Below are 21,484 nucleotides of genomic sequence, written 5' to 3'. Positions count from 1 at the left end.
CCTGGTAATTTTTTTATAAAGTTAATGACTTCTGAACATATGATCAAACTCTAAATAACAATTCTGATTTTTCTTAGCTGTTGAGCACTCTTTGTGATTCTGCAATGACGGACACTAGAGACAGCTGCAGGACAGCTAAAATGCACTCCACTTATATACAACAGTGATTTTTTTTCTGATACTACTATGAGCTTTTCTTTCAATGTAATTTTTTTTCACCAGCTTACATACTAACATAGGTTTTGCTATATGCTTACTCTTCTGCTGCAAGATAGCCATATCCTTTCCCTCTGAAAAAGGTGCCATCTGGATGGTGGTTTCTTCTGGGCATTTTGTGAGCTTGATCTTGCTCAAACCTACGGTATAGGAATACAGTGCCTCAGTGGAATAAATAACTTGTTATGTTTTTGTTTGTTTGTTTTAACAGGAGTATTTTAGTAGATATCTTCACAATCATGTAGGTCCAAATACAAATGCAACAGTCCTAATTTAAGACAAACCCCAAAACCATAACTACAGTCTACATTTGAATACCTTCACTGACATCAAGGTATTTGCACCTGAATGTAACAGAGAAGAATTTGTTACGGTCTCTAGGTACTAAATGATGGCAGAGTTCTGAAGTAAAATATCTCAGGAATATAGGAAGACAGGCAATTTACCTGGACAAGAAAAATTACTCAGAAGAACAAAAAATAATATTGTCCATACAAGTAGTTGTTTCTTTATTTCTGTTATTTCCTGTAAATGCTCAAGGGCCAGGTTTTCAATCAGCATAAGGTCTCAGAGATCTGTTGCTTTTCAGATGCATATACTAATTCATATCTGCTCACAATCTAGACTTAGATGTGTAGGAAATTTATATTGTTAATTTCCAATTATAAGGGAATAATAATCCCACTAAAAGCAGTCTGAACTGTTAAAAAAATCATTGATCAAATGGAGTTAAATCCACAGGTAATCATGTTTCTGTCATTTAAGCAGCACAAACCCAGATCCTGCTTTATAATATCCCACTAATTTGCCTGCTTTACACAGGCAAAGTGTAAAACCCAATGACTTTACTGAAGATAGTCCTAGCCAAGGAAACAAAACATTTTTGAAGCCCATTTAGAGACAGTCAAGTCTCTCCTGAAGCATAATTTTGAAGCAAAACAGAAAATCATGAGTAGAATAAAAATATACAAATCTTACCTCCTTCAAACCTGTATTTGGTCTGTTAACTGAAAGGCATGTACGACTTTCTTTTCCTTGACTTAGTCTGTTCTTTCTTCTTTGATCTGTTCTCTTATGACTATCACGAGTTTAAATTCCTTTCACTACAGCTTCTGAATGCATTAATTAGCATGAAAGAGGCAAGGAGACAACTTTTCCTTTTTTTTCTTATGGCCTGCACACTTCCCTCCTAGTAAGCAGCTCAAAAATCTGTTATTTCTTCTTTTATTACATACCCTTTGAGAAATGCCTCAACACAATTTTACCTGCCTAATCAGTACAAGCTCCTAGAGTGAGCAGACTGCTTCTAAATTCAAACATATTTTGGTTTAAGGCTGATTATCTTGTAACAGAGGGCTAGTGTAAACGTGAGGTTTGCATTTCTTTAACTATACCTTTGTTTATGCACACTTTTTGCACCATAGTCAGTTGATGTTGATGGTGTAGTTGAAGCAAATCTCATACATGGATGCAAGTATACAAGTATAGCTTACTTGCAAGTATGCAAGTATACAAGTATAGCTTAATTCTGTACCGGTGAGCAAATGCTGCAACAAAAAGAGAGTCTACCCCACGGGATACAGAACTAATGAAGTCTGATTTTCTATGGATTTGCATGAATTGCATGTGCTCATGCTGCAGTAATTTCAACACTGGGCAAGAAATGGCAGTCTGTGAGTAATCCAGAATTAAAAAAAATGATAACCATGTTCTGCTTTTCATTTTTCCCAGTGAATCATCAATTTGAGCCTCTTTATCCTACCACAGCTGGGTTTTTTTTAAGTTTGAAGGACTCAGACTTAAAACTTTGACACTTTCTTTGAAGCTGTGAACCCGGCTCTTTAATATGTGGTTGAAAATGACTGACAAACTCAGAAGTGAATAGGAAAGAACAGGTAGTGTGAGAGATCAACATCCATTTCCTTAGGAAATCAGATGAAAAGTCTTGACATCAGTGTTCTTAGCTAGTGCAGGGCTGAGAAGAGCCACACCATTTTTATGTTTCTATGTTTTGCCTAATTATGGTAAAAATCTGATCTTTCTTTTGATATTTTTCCATCATGGTGCCCAGTGACAGGACAAGCGGCAACAGGCACAGACTGAAATGCAGGAGGCTCCAGCTGAACATCAGGGAATACTTTTTTACTGTGATGGTGACTGAGCCCTGGTACAGGTTGTCCAAAGCAGTTGTGGAATCTCCATCCTTGGAGATATTTCAAAGCTGTCTCAACACGGTCCTGGGCAACCAGCTCTAGGCGGCCCTAGAGGTCCCTTTCAAACTTTCCATGATTAACACCAGAAGGATCTAATTGTTTTTGCTATTATTTTGCTATTATTTTGCTATTATCGTGCCATTAAAGTCTCAAACAATGCATTTTTTTGTGGAGGGAAAAAACAAAGGGAGGAAGAAGAGTGAATATTAGTGAGAAGCATAAACTTGCTTACTTGGCCAAATGGTTCAGTGTTTTTCTTGTATTATCCCAGGTGAACTCAAGGGGAGTTTCAAAGGTGAAAGAGATGTAGGCAAAGTTTCTGTAGATACCCATGTATGTAAAACAGTTAAATGCACGCTATCACAGTCTTATTAATTTCCCAAGCAACATGCCAGCCCTTGTGCAGTTCTCTGAAAATGTCATAAAGCTCACTATCAAATCATGTGTTTTCCTGAAGAAAATCTTCACTTCTGTGAGAGGATGATAACTGAAGGGTACCGTTTGTTCTCAACAAGATCAGAAGTGTGACACACAGAAAACCCATGTGATACCAAAACCATTCCCCGACCCTTTCTTGCCTCAAGCATTGCAGGGGGGAAATGTCAACTGCTTGAATGTTTTGTATTCTGAGTGAATCTCTACGATAGTATTACAAGGAATGGAAGGAAAGAAATAAGAGCTTTGTCATGGATCTGTGATGCAATCTGGTGTGTAAATGCACAATGCTGCTATTGAGGAGCTGGATGGACAAGAAGGTGAAACACCATGTCCTGGTTATGGTCTTTTTTTTACAAACTGTTATTTCTCTGAGGTGGTGCTTGTAGTTCTGTCAGTGTAAAGTAATTGCAATTGATGTATGGATCCCACAGGTGTTATCTTTTTAAAGATAACAGTTCAGGAGGAAAAGAGGATGAAAGAGAAGTACTTAGGAGAAACTCCAAAGAACCCATGCCTTTTGTGATACCCAGCAACCTGTGGCTAGCCCAGGACACTGATGAATCTCGATGATAGGAATGAAATGAATGCTTCTAGTGTAACTGAAAAAAATGCTTGACATTTTAGAAAGAATAGCAATTGGGTTTTTGCTGTTGACAATGTGATTCCATCTTTCTAGGACAAGATCATGGGATTTTTATTAATGTATTTCCCTTAATTAACAATATTTATTTTTCTTTGGCATTTGAATCTTCATGAAGCAGACAGAGCACAGAAACACCAGTAAATTGACATCTAATTTAGTAAAGACTTTAGTTTTGAGTTTTATGGAATTTCAGTAGAAACTCTCAAGTATTTCAGTGCTAAATTTATGTTAACAGCAGCACAGAACAGTAAGAGTGAATAAGGAGATTATACCCCTTCAGTTGGTGTTGACGATCTTCATCTCTTTAATGGTTAGAAGTAGGTATGATCTGGCTTCCAGAGATGAACAGTTCCACCATAGGGATGATTTGGATCTTTTTGAAATGAAACTGCTCCTCAGATTGTTGCTACCTCAACTGCAGGCACCTCCAGGAAGAAACAGGTTGCCCTACAGACTGCCTTGAGCAGACACCATTAATGTGTTATCATCCTGAAAGCCTAGTTCATGAAAGCAAGTTCCTTCTTAAGTAATTTCCAAGTAAAACTATGGTCCTTAATGTCAGACACATCTCCCTGTGCTCTATCTCTGACCAATGTATAGTACAGAAGGAATGGTAGTTTTAATCCTGTAGTACGTATGCCAAGAGAATGCCACAAATGCAGTAGTGCTGGTGTTCCTGCACCTTGTTTTTTGAAAGAAGAAAGACTGTCTATCTTTCTGGCAGTGTTTTGATTTGCTGTGACTTTTGTCTGTGGTTGGCTGGAGGTTCTGAGCTCAGGAGATTGCCTGGATTTATGGGACTTTATCCATGAAATGCAGGATGAACAACCGGTCCCGCAGCCTAGTCGTGTCCCTCTGCTGAACTCAGTCATGTTTATCAATTTGTTTCCTGTACTTGGTGCCTGAAAATGGAGGCACAACTGTAGTGCAGAGGGAAATAATCACCTCCCTCAATCTACTCTCTTTGCCTCTGTTCATACAGCCAGGGCTGTCAGTTGCCTTCTTTACTGACATCAGGACATATAAAAATACAGAAACTGGTGACAGGGCAAGTAAATAAAATATAGAATTTTAACAAAAAGTCAGTGGTGGAAACTACATCTACTAAACATCTTGCCATTCTTCCCCTTTTGCCCAACAGCAATTCCCCTTCCTTTCATTTCTTAAAACGAAGAGTTATTTTAAATATTGGAACACTGCAGAATACTTTCTGGACATGATTGAAAAATGTCAGAAATTTCAAGGCTTTCCTACAAGACTTTACCTACCCACTTATGTTCCTTCCAATCTGTGTTCTGCAATCAAGTCCTCCCAGTTGATTTACTAGTGTCTCAGCTAATTTCCTGTAATATTTGAATATTACAAATATTTGAAATAATTCTTATTCTTGTAAGACTAGAAATAATCATTTTAGGTCAATAATTTATGTTAAAATTGGCTTCATGGATGAAGTGTTTCAATGATAAAAATTTCTGAAGATCATAACTAGGGCAGCTATGACATTTGTAATCCTCTGAAAGCTTAAGTGCTATATTTTTTTCCTTTTTCTTTTTAAATGTGATCCTGCCCTTCCTCCCTTCTTTTGCATTTTGTCTTCCCCCGATAAAATAAAATGACATCCCCACCCAAAAAACGAATGATTTGGAGACACACTTATATTATTACAACAATTATTACATGCCTTATGAAGGAAAGGAATTTATTGTGCCTTTTTTATCTCAATGTATCATGGATTTGAAGGCCATTCTCATGCTCAGTACATTTTGTCTTCTAAACCAGAAAAAAATTATTTCTTGTACTTTTTCTTTAGGCTGTGTTTTCTTAACCTTTCTCATTTTTGTTCCACTTAATTCTTTGCAACTTATGTACTTCTTCCAGTTAATCATTATCTGCTCTATCTTTTGGCAACACAGAAAGACATTTCTTTTTTTTTAATATAGGGTTGCATTTGGGATTCTTACTCAGTTTGAAGTGCACTGTAGCCATAGGTCTTCTGCTGTTATTCAGCAGTTCTTGTCCACTTTATGTGTGCGTATTTTGCTTTTTACTTCTGATATTTAGGACTGCATTTCTATCTACTGAACTCTATTATTCATGTAAATTTCCTCATTTGCCAGGTTTATTTATTTATCAGATTCGAGCTCTGCTCTTTAGAGTACCTGCAACCCTTTCGCTTAAAATTGTATTCATGTACTCTTGCTTTCACAGCCAACTTGATAATTGAAAATACTGAACGATACTTCCCGAAGCTAAACATCTGTGAGCTGATGCCTCTTCCTATCTGATAGTGGAAGCTGCAGCCCGTATTTGAGGGGAGGGTCTCTACCCACTGCATACATGCTTCTTGGTAATTTAGTTTTGACTAGTTTCCCTAGCTTGCTTATTGTGGTCCTGTGGGACTGTATGGAAAGCACATATAGTCAAAATGCAACTTCAACATCAAAACAGTGTGATAATGGTTAGTGGTGTGGTTTGCTTGTAAACTAATTACTTCCTTCCTCAGTCTGAAAGTTTCCTATCCAAAATTTCTGTTTGGATATAAATATCCAAATATTTCAAATATCATAATATTGAATTTGGAGCAAATAAAACACTTCCATATGTCCTGAAATGCTGCACGATGTCCAATACAGTCACACCACTATGTCATGTTCTTGATACCTTCTGTTTTGAAGCTTCAGGAAATGGAGGGAAGGGTGTGGTAATGTTGACTTTTCTGGTTTAGTATTAGTCTAGCTTCCTCCTTCTTTTCTCTGTTGGAATTGATCTAAAGTAATTAAAAATCCAGCTGATTTTGGCTCCTGTCATGTAGAAGCCTGCTCTGTAATCTCCAGCCATGTCTACAATCAGACCTGGAGAGAAACAAATAACAGCAGTATAATTGATAGTAAACAGGCTAATATGAATTAGCTCACCAGTGTGATTATCCTCTCACAAAGGTATTATGCTGGCTATGTACCTTTCTTGCAGATAGCTACATCATGACTGCGTAAGCATCACCTCATTGTAGCATTTTAAACTTCTAAACACAATTCGCATCTCATTTACTTCGCACACATGAATTTGTAGTAAAACAAATGCCATCAAGTTTGAAGCACTTTCCAACCTAAAACATGACAGACAATGAAGGCAATGGCAGAAAAAAACCCCAAATCATACAGCTTTGTATCTGAATAGCCCTGTGTTCTGTGGTGTAACTGTGATCAGTTGCTGTAATTTGGACCATAACTGTACAGTAGGAAAGAGTTTAAAGGAGGAAAAGAGAGGCCTCTGCTGGAGACACAGATGGAGAGGTTGCCTGCAGAGTTATGGGCTTTCCTGTTCACCATTTTGCAAAGAGTCACAGCTGTTAACAAAAAGACTTTGATTTTTAGATAAACTTAAACCAACCAAACAATTAATGCTACTGTCTACTATACTGAAAAAAAACAGTAGTATAGTACTAGTACTCCAGCAGTTTACACAGTAGTATTGGCTGCTCTGTGGGTATAGGTTAATTTGTGAGCTGATGAAAGCTACTTGCTTGGGCTTCTGTTGGAAAGTTTGTCCAGAGAATCACAGAATCATAGAATCATGCATCATAGAATAGTGTGAGTTTAAAGAGACCTTAAAGATCATCCAGTTCCAACCACCCTGTCATGGGACGGGACACGTCCCACCAGACCTGGCTGCCCAAGGCCCATCCAACCTGGCCTTGAACACCTCCACAACTTCCCTGGGCAACCTGTGCCAATGCCTGACCACTCTCATAGTAACGAAATTCCTCCTTATGTCTAGTAATCCCTAGCCCTTGTTCCAATCTAACATCAGTCCTGCTAGGCAAAGGAACTTTAAATCCAGATCTTTTCAATTTACTTTTAATATAGGAGAGGACAGCTCAAGAAGCACTTTGGGTTCCGTCCTCTTCCATACCCAATTGTTAGGTTATGACGTATGCACAGAGGGGTAACGCTGATTCCCTGATAATCAGTACTAGTGACCAGCTACTGTGTATATGTCTTCATAACACTGTAGTTTATTCAGATCTTCCCAACATACTTTTAATACTGTTCTGTCCCAAACTCTCTATAAATCTTCCTGGGTCCTATATTTTTAAAAGTGAATTATAATGTTCCAGTAGTCATTCGGACCCATTTGCAACCTATTAATGGTGTCATTACCAGAAAGGTCACTATAGTGCATGAGCAGTGGTCTTTGGAGGAGGACTCAGATCCTCATTTTACAAGTCACATTGGTATATTTTTTTTGCCACATCACTTTGTAGAGTCCCTATGGTTTGCAGCTTGTTTGTCTTGCATTTTTCCAAGATGACTTTGTCTCATTGCCAGTCTATAAAACCATGTGCTGTCTCATTGTCTTCTCTCTGTTCCCACTGTTTTTATGTGCTGCCTTCGCCATTTATTATATTGGTTAGAGCAAATGCTCTCTGGAAATAGAATAAAAAAAAATAGAATAAAAAATTCATCTCTGTGAATATTTCCTTGAGGTTCATATAGCCTCCAAATGTTTCAAGCTGTTCAATTTGACCTTCTATAGAAACAATACTAGAATTTATGCAACATAACTAGTCTCAAATTTCATTTTCTTCTCTGAAAGTAAGGATCTGCTGCTTGTCTCAAAGATACATTTTGAAGGCAAGACAATGGGAGTTCATCAAATGGGAATCTGTGGGATTCAGGAAGCACAGATGTCACTTTGTGAACCCTGCCATTCTTCCCTGCTTTCATGTTGAACAGGTATTTCTCAAACCACAGGGAAGGGGGGGAACAAGATATTTTGGAGAGAAATTAAAAATACTCTTTGTTTTTAAATGCTTCTTGGTCCAGATACACCTTAGCTAAAAAAAGGAGAAAATTTGGGTCCAGCTCCATATTTTTTCTGTTTGGGTTACCATTCCCCTTCCTTCTTGTAAACTGCATTTGGCAGAATATCATCTTAACTTACTAGCAAGAGGAGGCCCCACAAAACCTCCAGTGCTTCGAATGAGCATTCAAAGCTCTAGAGCACTGTCAAAATCTGGCATGCCTAAAACTTCTGCTAGCACCGTAATGTGAACGGCGACTGTTGTGCCAAGGAAGAATCCATAGAAGCCAATGAATATTGCCAAAGACAGGTAACTGTTAGCCAGCGGCAGCAGCATCAAGGAAGTGTTGATTAGTAATTGTCACTGTCAGCAAATGAACAGTTCTTGTAATGTGGAGATTGGCATACCAGCCACATAGCAGTCTGCCTGCAAAGTCCACCATAACCAAAATAGATAGGAGGGATCCAGTCCACAATTCATTTATTCCCAGACTGTAGCTAAGTGGAACTAAAAATAATGGAGGAACAAAAAAACTCAGAGCAGCTAATATGCCAAAAATGGCATAAAGTACAAACAGCGGTCACCCCACAAGTGTCCAGTGTTTTTGTGTGATGGGAAACTTATCTTCTTTGTTTATCCTAGACTCACTGTTTCCAGGTAGTGTCTCAGTTTCAGAATGGCTAGCCTCAAGGAGGCAACTGCTTGCCAGGGTCACATCAGTACTCCACAGACACAAATATTGAGTTGGAGGCCACCTATGATCAAGAGAGCACCTCTCCATCCATACTGACTAATCAACTACTGGAAGAATGGCCCAAACATGAATGCAAAGGCACGTTCTCCAGCACTGGCAACATCATCGGCCAAAGCTCTCTTTTTGGAGAAATAATGGCTAACAATGCTAATGGCTGGTGTCCATTAAAAGGAAATCCCAAGTCCTCAAAAAGAGCAATAGAAATAGCACCAGTTAGACACTATTGAGGCATTTTGTGAAGGTAGAAATTAAAGCAGTCAGTCCCCCTACACTCACAAAGTTGAAAAATTCAGTAAAAGAAAACCATTTTTGTTCCTGGCAGAAGGATGATCTTATCCGTACTATATGTAAGAGTATATTTGTGGCATATGTTCTGTAAGAATAAGTTGTACATTCCAGAAAAAAAAGCAGGAGTATGAAGTATACATTCTTATATTCTTAATAAAGAAAAAAAATTGCTTTGACAGGTTTGCCACTGGGTGAGAAATCCTGTGGCCATGTAGTTAAAACTAGACAGATCTCAGACTGTCCTTGCTATTATAATTAAGTCTGGTACTAGATCAGATTGCTGTGTTAAGCTGAGCTGTGTTCAGGTTAGAAAGTCAGGGAGGATGTGAAGAAAGCTGGTGTACTACCTCTATTTGCTCTTCATTTTCTTGCCTGACTGCTTTGAGCAGGCTTCAAACTTGCTCTCATTTACAATGATTTTAATGGCTCCCTAGGCACTATTTGGCAATGACTGCCAAAGGGCCCAAATTCCAGACATTTTCTCAGGCATCCAGCGTGGAACTGGGAATGGTTTATTTTATTCTCTTCCAGCTTCTTTTCCTGTTCCAGGAAAGTCTAGTAGCTGTTGGAGACAAATTTCTGGCCTGTTTTCACCTGGAGTAAAGCAAAGGAATGGAATCAACTGAATTCCACAGCCTGGCCCTGTATTCAATAATAAGAGTATTTGATAGAAAGTATAAAATTTAGGATCTCTACATCCTTGTACTTCTGCACCGTTAAGGTTCTTAAAACTTTTACTCAGAACTGTTGGCTTTGAGTAAACAAACCTCTTCATTTTCTTATTGTGTATAATTTACAGGTGAAAATTACTAGCATCTAATTATTCACTTTGTTGTTGCAAGTTCCTACCACAAATTCTTACTGCCAGAGTGGGACAAGAAGGAAATGATCTTTAAAGAGCACTGGTGATTCTAGTTGCTCATAAAATCAAATGAGAAATCAGATTTTAAAAGTCCTGCCATTAGCACACTTAAATAAGAGCTCTGAGTTGCTGGTGAACCAAATCCATAAATCCATAGGGTTGTACCCTGAAGGAAGCCAGTTGTTGCATACATCCAGATCATGTTGAGTTCAAGAAATCCCAGTGCTATTCCCAAAAAAGCCAGGAGTCCTCCGGTGATCACAGCTTCCCGGTGGGTGTTTCATACACATAGTGAGCTGGCAACAGGGGCTGGATCAGCAACAGAATAGGAGAAAGAGAAATGCATTAGGAACATCAAGCTGATTGACAGGGCCAAACAATCAAATAAAGCATTTGGAGAAGAAGTACCCTTATCGCGTTTGCCTCAAACAACCTAAATTCTGCTGGACTTGGGGATCAGTCAAGATTTTAGAAATGGATCCTTCCTGATGGGGAAATAACTATCCCTGCAGCACAGATTTTAAAACATTCAAAACAGGTGGTCCTTTTTAAAGGGAAACCACATTTCAGTGCCTTCCTTGCGGAAGAGTTCTACTGAATTTCATGTAAGGATATAGCTAGCAACACGATAGAACATAATACTGTAGCCTTTTAACAGAAATAGAAAGCCCAGCTATAGAATCTCTAGGTTAATCTATAAAAATTCTAATATCAAGAATGTACTAGTGGTATGGTCAACATGAAAACTTTCTGAAGAAAACTAATATTTGTCTCCTAGAGCTTTGCAAAATCATCTGTTTATGGAATTGTGAATGTTTTATTAGAAAAAAACAAAAGTGAGGTTTATTTTGAGATAATAACTATTCTAGGAAATCTGCAGTTCATTTCTTCAATCTTTATTTCAGTGGTACAGTTTTTCTTATCAGACTGCAGCAACTCTTCAACAAATAAAGGCAAAGTTGCACTAGATACAGCTCTGACTCAGTGCAGCAATTCCAAAAACCAAAGTACTGGTCTCTAGTTACTGTCTAGAAGCACCTAAAATGCTAGAGATATTTTTTCTTAATTAAGGATCAATTCTACTGCCTGGCTGTTTTTCCATTAGCAAGTCAGAGTTAAGGTCAAGGCCTCTCATCTGTTTTGTGGGCACAGTTCCAAAACCCACGTACAGGAATTTTTTAAAAATAACTGTGGCCACTAGAGGGATCCCAAGTAATTAAAAAATAAAAAGAAATTTGGTTAACAATGACCATGCTTGTAAGCTGAAATATGTGAGGAGACAATGCAAAGACGGCATTCAGCCAGGGAGGTTTTATAGGAGTTTGTAGGGGCAGGTTGTTGTAAGTTCACCTGTGCTCAGTAAGGCAAGAATGAAGATAATTTGGTAGCTAGCAAAAGTGAAATAAAACCTGGCAGAGAGATATTAATGGCTTCCAAATCTGCAGGACATACATTGTCTGGCAGCATGTAGGTGTCAGAAATTATACAAACCCCAAATGTCTCATCAGTATTTACAGCAAAAATATAATTATTTCATAAGCATGTAAAAATAACACTGAATTCAGTCATGGACTGAAGTAGTGGAAAGGGTGAGACAGAATAAAGCACGTACGGTTGGAGAATCATACATACTAAAGAAGAGACAAGTAGGCTCATGATTACAAGACAGATCATGGAAGTGCTTAAAGACAAGAGAAAGAGGTGCAGTTGTGGCAGAAATAGTACCAAAAAAAAATGTTATTGGTAGAGAATAAGGAGAAGATATAGGCAAAAACTGGACATGGAGTAGGAAAAGGAAGAAAGAAGCCAGCATAGAACTGGAAATGGAGAAGATAGCTACAGTCCTGAATCTGAAAGGATAAATGGCAATACACAGAAAACTTAGAAACAATGGAAAGGGATCATAGTGCAAAGAGAAAGGTAGGGGAGACGTACATCAGTACTAAAAGAAGGCCTGTGTGTGTGATGGGGAGGTAAATTGAACAGCTTTCTGCAGGTGCAAACTCCAAAAGTAGAATCACATGCTCTCCTTCCACACAAGACACAAAGCTGCTGTTGAAAGGATCCAAATGGAAAAAGTTAATAATTTACTGATCAGCCTTCACACTGAGCCAAATGACACTGAAGGTTTCCCAGAGGAACATATTGAGAAAGACTAAGCCAGGCCAGGAAAGATGCTCAAAGAACTGGAGGCTCAGATGATCTTCAGCAGAAAGTCCCTGTAAATGAAGTTAAGGCAGGAGAAAGTAAGGAAAACGACCTAGTGACCCAAGTCATTATGAATGACTATACAGAGGGGGTTCAGAACATTTGTCCATCAAACTGCATTCACTGAAAGAGGATTATGATCACAGGATTTCAAAGGATGAAAATCAATTTCTGCTGAAAATTATAGCTGCTTTCTTTGAAGTAGGTCAGCTTCACACCTGCCTAGGCAATCACAGTTTTGCTGATATATACTTGATATTACTATTTAATATGCTCTGTCCTTTATACATTCCTATATAATGTAAACATACATTTAAAAAACAAACAAAACAAACAACTGATACAGGACTTTGAGTTCTTTTATCCTCCTATGTTGCCTTTTTTTTTTTCTCATTAAGATTATATGCCTGCCTGACAAAATACTATCACAACAGGTCAGTAACAAGTCTAATTTATAAACCAAATTGATACGTTCCCATTTGTTCATTTCCATAATCAATTAACTAGGTGGAAAAGCAGGTTTTTGATTGATTTTTCAATTAATTATTTCTGCCAGAATGAAACAAGCTCTAATTCTGCAATTCAAGCATCAAAGATAGCAGTTTAGGGAACTGATAAAATCTTTTCAACCCATAACTTGCTTTATCTTTTTGCTTTAACTTTAAGTTACTGTTTTGTTCTTCTGGATATATTTTTCAAAGAAAGATCAGCCATTCATGATCTTTGGAAGTACTGTAATTACATGCAATAATATTAATAGTTGTGGACTGAGTAGGATGCATATAATTATATACTATCTATGCAATGAAGCGTCTCCACAAACAAAACTGTGATAGCATTTATTACGCGCAGAAAGCTGAAAGCCATCAAAAGAGACTTCAGGGCTTTAGGGAAGATGATGGAGGGCTCTGGAGCGCAACTGGTGTTTAGCTCTATCCCAATACTAAGGAATATGGAACAGGAGGTCAGGAACATACAGATGATTAATGCCTGGCTCCGAGCCTGGTGTGAGGAGAGAGGCTTTGGCTTCTTTGATCATGGGGTGACCCACCCACCCCCAGGTTTTCTTACTAGGGATGGGTCATACTTGTCTCCAAGGGGGACTAAAGTTATCTCTAAAAATCTAGTTAGGCTCTTAAATAGAGCTTTAAACTAGATGTGAAGGGGGAAGGGGAGGAGACCAGGCTAGTTGGGAATGAGCCTGGAAGTGGGAAACCGGTGGCTGAGAAATGGTGTGCTGGAGAGGACCACCAGTACACCACAACAGGGCAAGTGAGGGCGAGTACAAGTGGGTTCAGTAAGGATGAAACTGTGTCTGTGGAATTAGTTATTCCAAGGACCAGTCAATCGAGAATAAACTCTCTTCCCTTTACGAGGGCTGAAGGTTCATCAGCCCAGCTGAATTGCATACACACCAATGCACGCAGCATGGGCAATAAGAAGGATGAGCTGGAAGCTGTTGTAGGGCGAGGTGACTATGATGTCATTGCCATCACAGAAACGTGGTGGGATGACTCACATAACTGGACTACAGCTATGTTGGGATATAAACTCTTCAGGCGGGACAGGAAGGGTAGGAAAGGAGGCAGGGTAGCCCTCTATGTCAAAGAGTGAATTGATACTCTTGAACTGGATTACGGTGAGGACGGGATCGAGTGCCTATGGGTTAACATCAGAGGAGCCCACGAAAAAGGGGACTTTGTGATAGGAGTCTGTTACAGACCACCCAGCCAAGAAGAAGCTGCTGATGAGCTCTTCTATAAACAGCTGGGGACAGTCTCTAAATCTCTGCCTCTTGTCCTTGTGGGAGACTTTAACTTTCCGGATGTCTGCTGGGAGTACAATACAGCAGAAAGGAAACAGTCTAGGAGGTTCCTGGAGTGCATCGAAGACAACTTCCTTGCACAACTGGTTAGCGAACCAACAAGGGAGGGTGCCTTCCTAGACCTGCTGTTTGTGAATAGAGAAGGTCTTGTTGGGGATTTGACGGTTGGAGGACGCCTGGGATTAAGCGATCATGAGATGATAGGGTTTTCAGTTCTAGGTGGGATTAAGAAGGGGGTTAGCAAAACAGTCCCATTAAACTTCCAGAGGGCAGACTTTGGACTGTTCAGAAGGTTGATTAGCAAAGTCCCGTGGGAAACAGTCCTTCAGGGCAAGGGAGCCCATGAGGGTTGGGCGCTCTTGAAAAATGAAATCCTAGCAGCTCAAGAGCAAGCCATCCCTGTGTTCTGGAAAAGGAGCTGGCGGGGGGAAAAGCCAGCTTGGTGGAGCAGGGAGATCTCAAGATGCGTCAATAATAAGAAGAAGCTCTATGTGTTCTGGAGGAAAGGATAGGCATCTTGGGTGGACTACAGGGACGAAGTGAGATCGTGCAGGGAAAAAATCAGGAGGGCCAAGGCCCAACTAGAATTAAAACTCGCTAAGTCTGTGAAAGACAACAAAAAGTCTTTCTACAAGTACATTAACAGGAAAAGGAGGACGAGGGAGAATATCCAGTCTCTATTGGATGCAGAAGGAATAACAGTGACAGGGGATAAGGACAGGGCTGAGGTACTTAATGCCTTCTTCGCCTCAGTCTTTAATAGCAAAGAAAGTTGTTCCGTCTGTTTACAAATCCAAGAGTTAGAGGGGCAGACTGAGGCTCCCGTGATCCAAGAGGAGGCGGTTAGAGACTTGCTTGCCCAGCTAGACGCCCACAAGTCTATGGGGCCGGATGGGATCCACCCAAGAGTATTGAAGGAGCTGGCGGATGTCCTTTCCAAACCCCCATCCATCATCTTCCAGAGGTCCTGTCTGACTGGGAAAGTTCCACTAGACTGGAGGCTGGCTGATGTTGTGCTCATATACAAGAAGGGTTGCAGAGAGGATCTGGGGAACTACAGGCCTGTCAGTCTCACCTCAGTGCCAGGGAAAGTCATGGAACAGGTAATCTTGAGTGCTATCATGAAGCACATGCAAGAGAACCGGGTGATCAGGCCCAGTCAACATGGGTTTACAAAAGGCAGATCTTGCCAAACTAACCTGATGTCCATTTATAACTAAATGACTCGAGTACTGGATGGGGGAAAGGCTGTGGATGCAGCTTCTTGGACTTCAATAAAGCCTTTGACACAGTTTCTCACAGCATTCTGCTTCAGAAACTGTCAGCCTCTGGACTGGACAGGCGTACACTCTCCTGGGTTGAAAACTGGTTGGATGGCCGGGCCCAGAGTGTGGTGGTCAATGGAGTTAACTCCAGCTGGAGGCCAGTTACAAGTGGAGTTCCTCAGGGCTCAGTACTGGGTCCAGCTCTGTTCAATGTCTTTATCAATGACCTGGATGAAGGCATTGAGTGCACCCTCAGCAAGTTTGCAGATGACACTAAGCTGGGAGGAAGTGTCGATCTGCTGGAGGGTAGGGAGGCTCTGCAAAGGGATCTGAACAGGCTGGACTGCTGGGCCGAGACCAATGGGATGAGGTTTAACAAGGCCAAATGCCGGGTCCTGCACCTGGGGCACAACAACCCTATGCAGCGCTACAGACTGGGGGAAGAGTGGCTGGAGAGCTGCACGGAAGAGAAGGACCTGGGAGTGTTGGTTGACAGCCGACTGAACATGAGCCAGCAGTGTGCCCAGGTGGCCAAGAAGGCCAACGGCATCTTGGCTTGTGTCAGAAATGGGGTCACCAGCAGGTCCAGGGAGGTGATTCTCCCTCTGTACTCAGCACTGGTGAGACCGCACCTTGAATACTGTGTTCAGTTCTGGGCCCCTCACCACAAGAAGGATGTTGAGGCTCTGGAGCGTGTCCAGAGAAGAGCAACGAAGCTGGTGAGGGGGCTGGAGAACAAGTCTTACGAGGAGCGGCTGAGAGAGCTGGGGTTGTTTAGCCTGGAGAAGAGGAGGCTGAGGGGAGACCTTATTGCTCTCTGCAACTACCTGAAAGGAGGTTGTGGAGAGGAGGGAGCTGGCCTCTTCTCCCACATGACAGAGGACAGGACAAGGGGGAATGGCCTGAAGCTCCGCCAGGGGAGGTTCAGGCTGGATATCAGAAAAAAATTCTTCACGGAAAGAGTCATTGGGCACTGGAACAGGCTGCCCAGGGAGGTGGTCGAGTCGCATTCCCTGGAGGTGTTTAAGGAACAGGGGGATGAAGTGCTTAGGGACATGGTTTAAGGGAGTGTTAGGAATGGTTGGACTTGATGATCCAGTGGGTCCTTTCCAACCTGGTGATTCTATGATTCTATGATTGTATGCTTCTATGATCTCAGGAGGACCTAAAGCAGTGCAGTGGGTTGGAGGAAAGAAGCCATCAGAGCCCTGTAGGGATCAGAAGCAAAATCATTCTGTGTCTGAACCATGAGTCTGGCTCAAACTTTGGATTAACATGTGGCACTGGCTACATTTACATGACAGACATAGCCAGACAGATTAACCAGTTGCACAATGTCTCAGACAACATCTTGAAAATCTTAAAACTCAGCCACAAGGGAGGGAGGAATGCTTTGTGGTTGAGGTCTATATGAAAGAATCTGGTTTTCATTCCCAGAGTTTCTGAGTGACCTTGAGCAAACTGTTTGATCTTGCTGTACCTTTGTTTTCTCAGTTGTCAAATGCAGCTGACACTTTCAAAGATCATGAATCTTGTGAGGTTGAAAACATTTATGCTTATATTAGTGCTCAGATACCACAAGGAAATACACAAACTAAATCAAGCTGTAGCCGTATTGCCTTATATTGTTGGACTCAAGTGGCATCATGATGATTTGTTCTGAGGCACTGAAGAACATAAAAAAGAATGCAATATTCAGGCTAAATGATCCTGCCTAGCCAGAGTGATACTGATATTACTGCACTCCATATGGACATGCCTGGGCAAGAGACGATGTTTTCTGCCACAAGACAGACAGAAAAAATCATGTTAGTTACCACGCAGCACACAGACCAAATCAGGCGTGATAAAAATCTACTACTTCTGACACCACCCAGCACCCTTCACCTTCATTAAGCAAATTCTGCCCTAGGAGGAGTATAAGTCCGGTCCTACTGCTCACAAGACCTAAATGAGCACTCTTTATCCTGACCACAAAAACATCTTCTGTGTCACAGCTCAGAAGTCAGCCTCCAGTCTCTTTTAGATATCACAATGTTATATGCAATTCCAAAATGAAATTAGTATTTCAGTTGCACAATGAGGTAGTTATCTCCCAGGAGCCCTGCAGTTTTGAAAGCAGTGCAGCTACATACTGTAGAGAATTGCTAGAATGCCTGAACCAAGTAGAAGAAAGATAGATGTTGCAACGGGTGGACAAGCTTGTGACACCATGCTCTACTTTCTTCTCTCCTTCACTTTCAAGTTGAAGTTGACTACAAGGATGTAAATTAGAACGAAAATAAGCTGAAAACCACACCCAGGATCTCCTTTTGCTCCTAGATATTGAGTAATTTTAAAGGGTGAGGTTTTAATTACTCCACTTTCTCCTCTAGGCCCTGAAACTATCCTTTTAAAACAAAGGAGGAAAAACCTGTAAGGAATCTGCCTTTCTTATTGTGCTTGGCCACACACAAGATCCCTCAAAGAAATTAAAGTCATGCCTGAAAGCATTAGCATTCTGCTCGTCATCCCACTGCCCCTATCTCAAAGGTTTCCCCTAGAGATGGAATGGATGCCCTGTAAGATGGGGGCTTCAATCAGGAAAGCCACAAGGCTATCATCTGTGCTTGGTGTGTGCATCAGTGAGAGCAGACAGCTCTGCCAGTGATATCATTTCCCTTAAAGTAAAATTTGCCAGCAAAACCGTGGAGCAAAAGTGCAACCTTTATCTCTGCAGTTGGAGAGCTACAAAGGCACTTTCTGTGGCACTGGGGCATTCCTCGATTCACACTCTACAAGTTCTCCAAGCTATTTTTGCTTTTCTTAATGTTAATGATTCAGAACGTTTATAAGAAAATAATAAAATAAACTATGTAAAGCTTGTCCAGCTGCTTGCATTTTAGAGTGTCAAATAAACATGTGCAGACTGATCCTTGTATTACCTGATTATCTTGTGTTTCATACTCTAATTTGATTTTTTCCAAAAAGCAAATTAGTTTAATATATGTGCTGCACATTGTGGAACAACTTGGTGGTGGAATCAAGAAAACACTGTTGTTGCCATTAATTCTAGTCTTGTTTTCATGCAGCTGGTACATAAAGTTCCCCAAATAACTGTATTCACTTTTTCTTAGAGCCTGAGTGGACTGCCTTTGAGCTTCTGATACTTAGCATTCTGCAGAAACAGGTTCCCCAAGAAAACAAAAAAGGCAAGTACTAAGTTTTTCCATGCTTAGATCAAGAAATGTGACTTCTTAGTAGGGGGTTGGTTTGAGTTTCTAGTACAAGCATGATACTATACCTTTGATTTGGATTTTTTTTTAAAAAAAAGAAGAAAACCACGTTGGAGGTACACAAAGGCAAATCTACCTTTACAAAGGCTGGTATTGGGACAGGACCACCAACTAAACTACCCTGAAGTAGGAACTATTCAGCAAAATCGACTACATGAAACTAAACACAAATTAGATCTTTAATAAATTGATGACAGATTGACTAGTATAATCTTGTTTTAATTACTATATTAGAAGAAAGACAACCCATGGAAATAAACTGTAGCTAATGCTGTAACTTCCTTCACACATGTGCCTTTGAATACAGCCAGGCAACAGGTATTTACTGTGTTTGTCACACTTCTGGTCTTCATCTAACACTCCGACTGGCTCTGCTGATGCTCTCATGCCACCACAATACAATACAGCCATGCTAGTTACTGTTGTTCAGACACACATTTAAGAGGACCTCATCATGAAATTCTCCTTGCTAACCTCATTAATATCATTTTTGTAAGAGCCAGTCCAATCAACACAATATACAACACAATTTACTGACAAATCACATAAGGATGGAAAAGGCATGCTGAATGCTCTGAGCAGCCAATTTGAAGTTAAAATCTAAAGTCTATCACAAAGAAATTACCTTATTTAGGTAACCCAGACTTGTATGGGTTATGAAGCTCTTCCTTCACCTTCCAGTTGTACATAAGTTATTGAGTTGTGCTGCAGACCACCAGGTCACCTTACTCATTGTTCCTTGTATGCACAGTCTAGATGAATATATCAATCTGTCTCATTCAGAATCGTAAGCCATCAGATTTTATAAGAATCCCTTCCTTCCCTCCTCAAAAGTCATTTGACTCCACCTACACTCAGAAAAACGAAGTTCTGTCCTGACGAGGTCAGAGAAAGCAAAATCAGGGAAGGGTGGAGGGAACAAAAGAAGGGAGGAAATTTTTATAAGATATCTGTACTGTACTTGTAATAGACTTCGACTGCTGTTCATGGCTTTTATTGATCTCAGCTACTGGGCCAACAAGATAGTTCAGCCAGCCTCAAACTCCCCAGTGTTCTGGGGCACTTACTACCAACATCTGTTGAAATATGAAATTCTTTTGTGGCTTCTCTGTGATTATGCTGCTGGACAGATGATGGCTACAGCTGAGTCTCACATACCCTGCAGCAACTACAGAAATGATAGGAAGCTTGAATTTGCTCTCTAGGCCCTCAGCCTGCAACATGGATGGTCAGAACTTCTCACCACATCAGACCCCTGAGTCTTTATATACCACTGGATCTCGCTTTCACTGTTAGTTTATTGTAATGGATTCTGTGCTTCCTAACAATTTGCCTTGCACCAAGCTCATAGTGGCTATAGTTGTAATAGCTGGGGAGGGGGAGGGTGGGTGGTTGCATTTGCTTGTCGCTGTTTGTAATCTTTTTTACATGCTTCTGTGCTTACTTTATGGATTGATCAGTAATCCACGTAGTCGTAGTTTGTGTATGCAAATGGAAAGTGTGAATGTATGGAATGGCCACTTGTGTTACTAAGAAACAGCAAGTTTGTGCAATGACCTAGTTTTCTTTTGCTGGTAGGATCCTCTAGGACTGTTTTGTAGGGCTGGAAAAGTCAAAAGCACGACAAAGAGAAATTATGGGGTAGTTTTTGAAGTGTCATTAAGCGTGCACTGCTGGCAGAAAACTTGCCGTCACCCTTTCTTCACCTTCTTGCTACCATATGGGTTATGTAGTAAACTAGACTGTTGAACTGACCCAGCTGATCAAAACACTATGCTCGGGCTGTTCCTCGATTCAGAGAAATCCATTATGTCCCTTCACAATGTAGAAGACTTAAAAAAGTGGTCAGGAATGAAACTTGGCAGATGGGGCTGCTTAAGCCAGAGGAGAAATTCACGTGGCAATTCTAGTACAATTAGAAGAGTATTCAAGTATTCACACACCCATGAAGCCTAGAAACTCTGCCATATAGACAAGGAAAGGTAGGTGACTTAAGTGGTGCCAGTGAGGAACGACAACTGAATTGTGGATTTACTTTAAGACAAAGTCTCAGAGTAGCCTGTTAGTAGTGGCACTACTCACATCTCTCTTCTTTACTCCCCACACTGGAGGAAGTTATGTGCTATCTTGTTGCACAGCTTCTGTCTGAGAAACCTGCGAGGTGGTACACTGAATGATGTCTTTACGCTGGAATTTCTTACACCCTGATGTATATTAGCTGAATCAATAGGTCTAATTCTTTCATAAGCTTATTTTTCTTCCTAACTCTGTAGGCTTGTGTCACCTTCCATACACCCTCTTTGAAAACACAAACTGCAAGTGACGGTGCATAGGTGGACAATACTATGGTCACTATCTGTCCAGACAGATATGCACAAGACAGTGACCATGATAAGCAAGACTACACTTCTTACAGAGTTAGAGCTGTAAAATAGACCTGCAGAGTATGACTGTCACCAAAATCAGTATAGTCAGGTCTTTTTCCTAACTGAGGGGTTTTAACGTTCAAATACTGTCCAAAGAATGAAAGAAAAACGATCTTAAAGAAAAGGAATACATTTTTGTACAGTTCCAATCCTCAAGTAACCACAGGGCCAAAATAAATTCATGATGATCAGCTCCTGTTTTCTCAAATTGTGCATTACCCTCCAGATGAAGAATGTACAGGCAGCTGCCACTGCCGATACGTGTGA

At 40.5% G+C, this 21,484-nt stretch overlaps 1 protein-coding gene and 1 pseudogene across 2 annotated transcripts in view; both read right to left on the bottom strand.

Annotated features, from left to right (window-relative positions):
* The window catches only part of MLANA (melan-A), a 32,450-nt gene that overhangs the window by 9,075 nt on the left and 1,891 nt on the right, over window positions 1–21,484 (bottom strand). Inside the window, exons 1-2 of one of the 2 annotated variants that reach the window (XM_054054045.1) lie at window positions 1,195–1,709; window positions 258–356 (exon numbers count right to left, since the gene is read on the bottom strand). In XM_054054045.1, the coding sequence (XP_053910020.1) occupies window positions 258–331 (74 nt within the window). In that variant the 5' untranslated portion in view covers window positions 332–356; window positions 1,195–1,709. Of the gene's footprint in view, window positions 1–257; window positions 357–1,194; window positions 1,710–21,484 lie in introns of those variants that run through there. The other variant, XM_054054047.1, reaches the window with a different exon arrangement.
* LOC104068712 (monocarboxylate transporter 2-like) lies at window positions 2,722–10,564 on the bottom strand (annotated as a pseudogene).

The sequence above is a fragment of the Cuculus canorus genome, chromosome Z, assembly GCF_017976375.1.
Source record: "Cuculus canorus isolate bCucCan1 chromosome Z, bCucCan1.pri, whole genome shotgun sequence".
Classification (NCBI taxonomy): Eukaryota; Metazoa; Chordata; class Aves; order Cuculiformes; family Cuculidae; genus Cuculus; species Cuculus canorus.
This window is presented reverse-complemented; position numbering and strand designations above follow the sequence as displayed.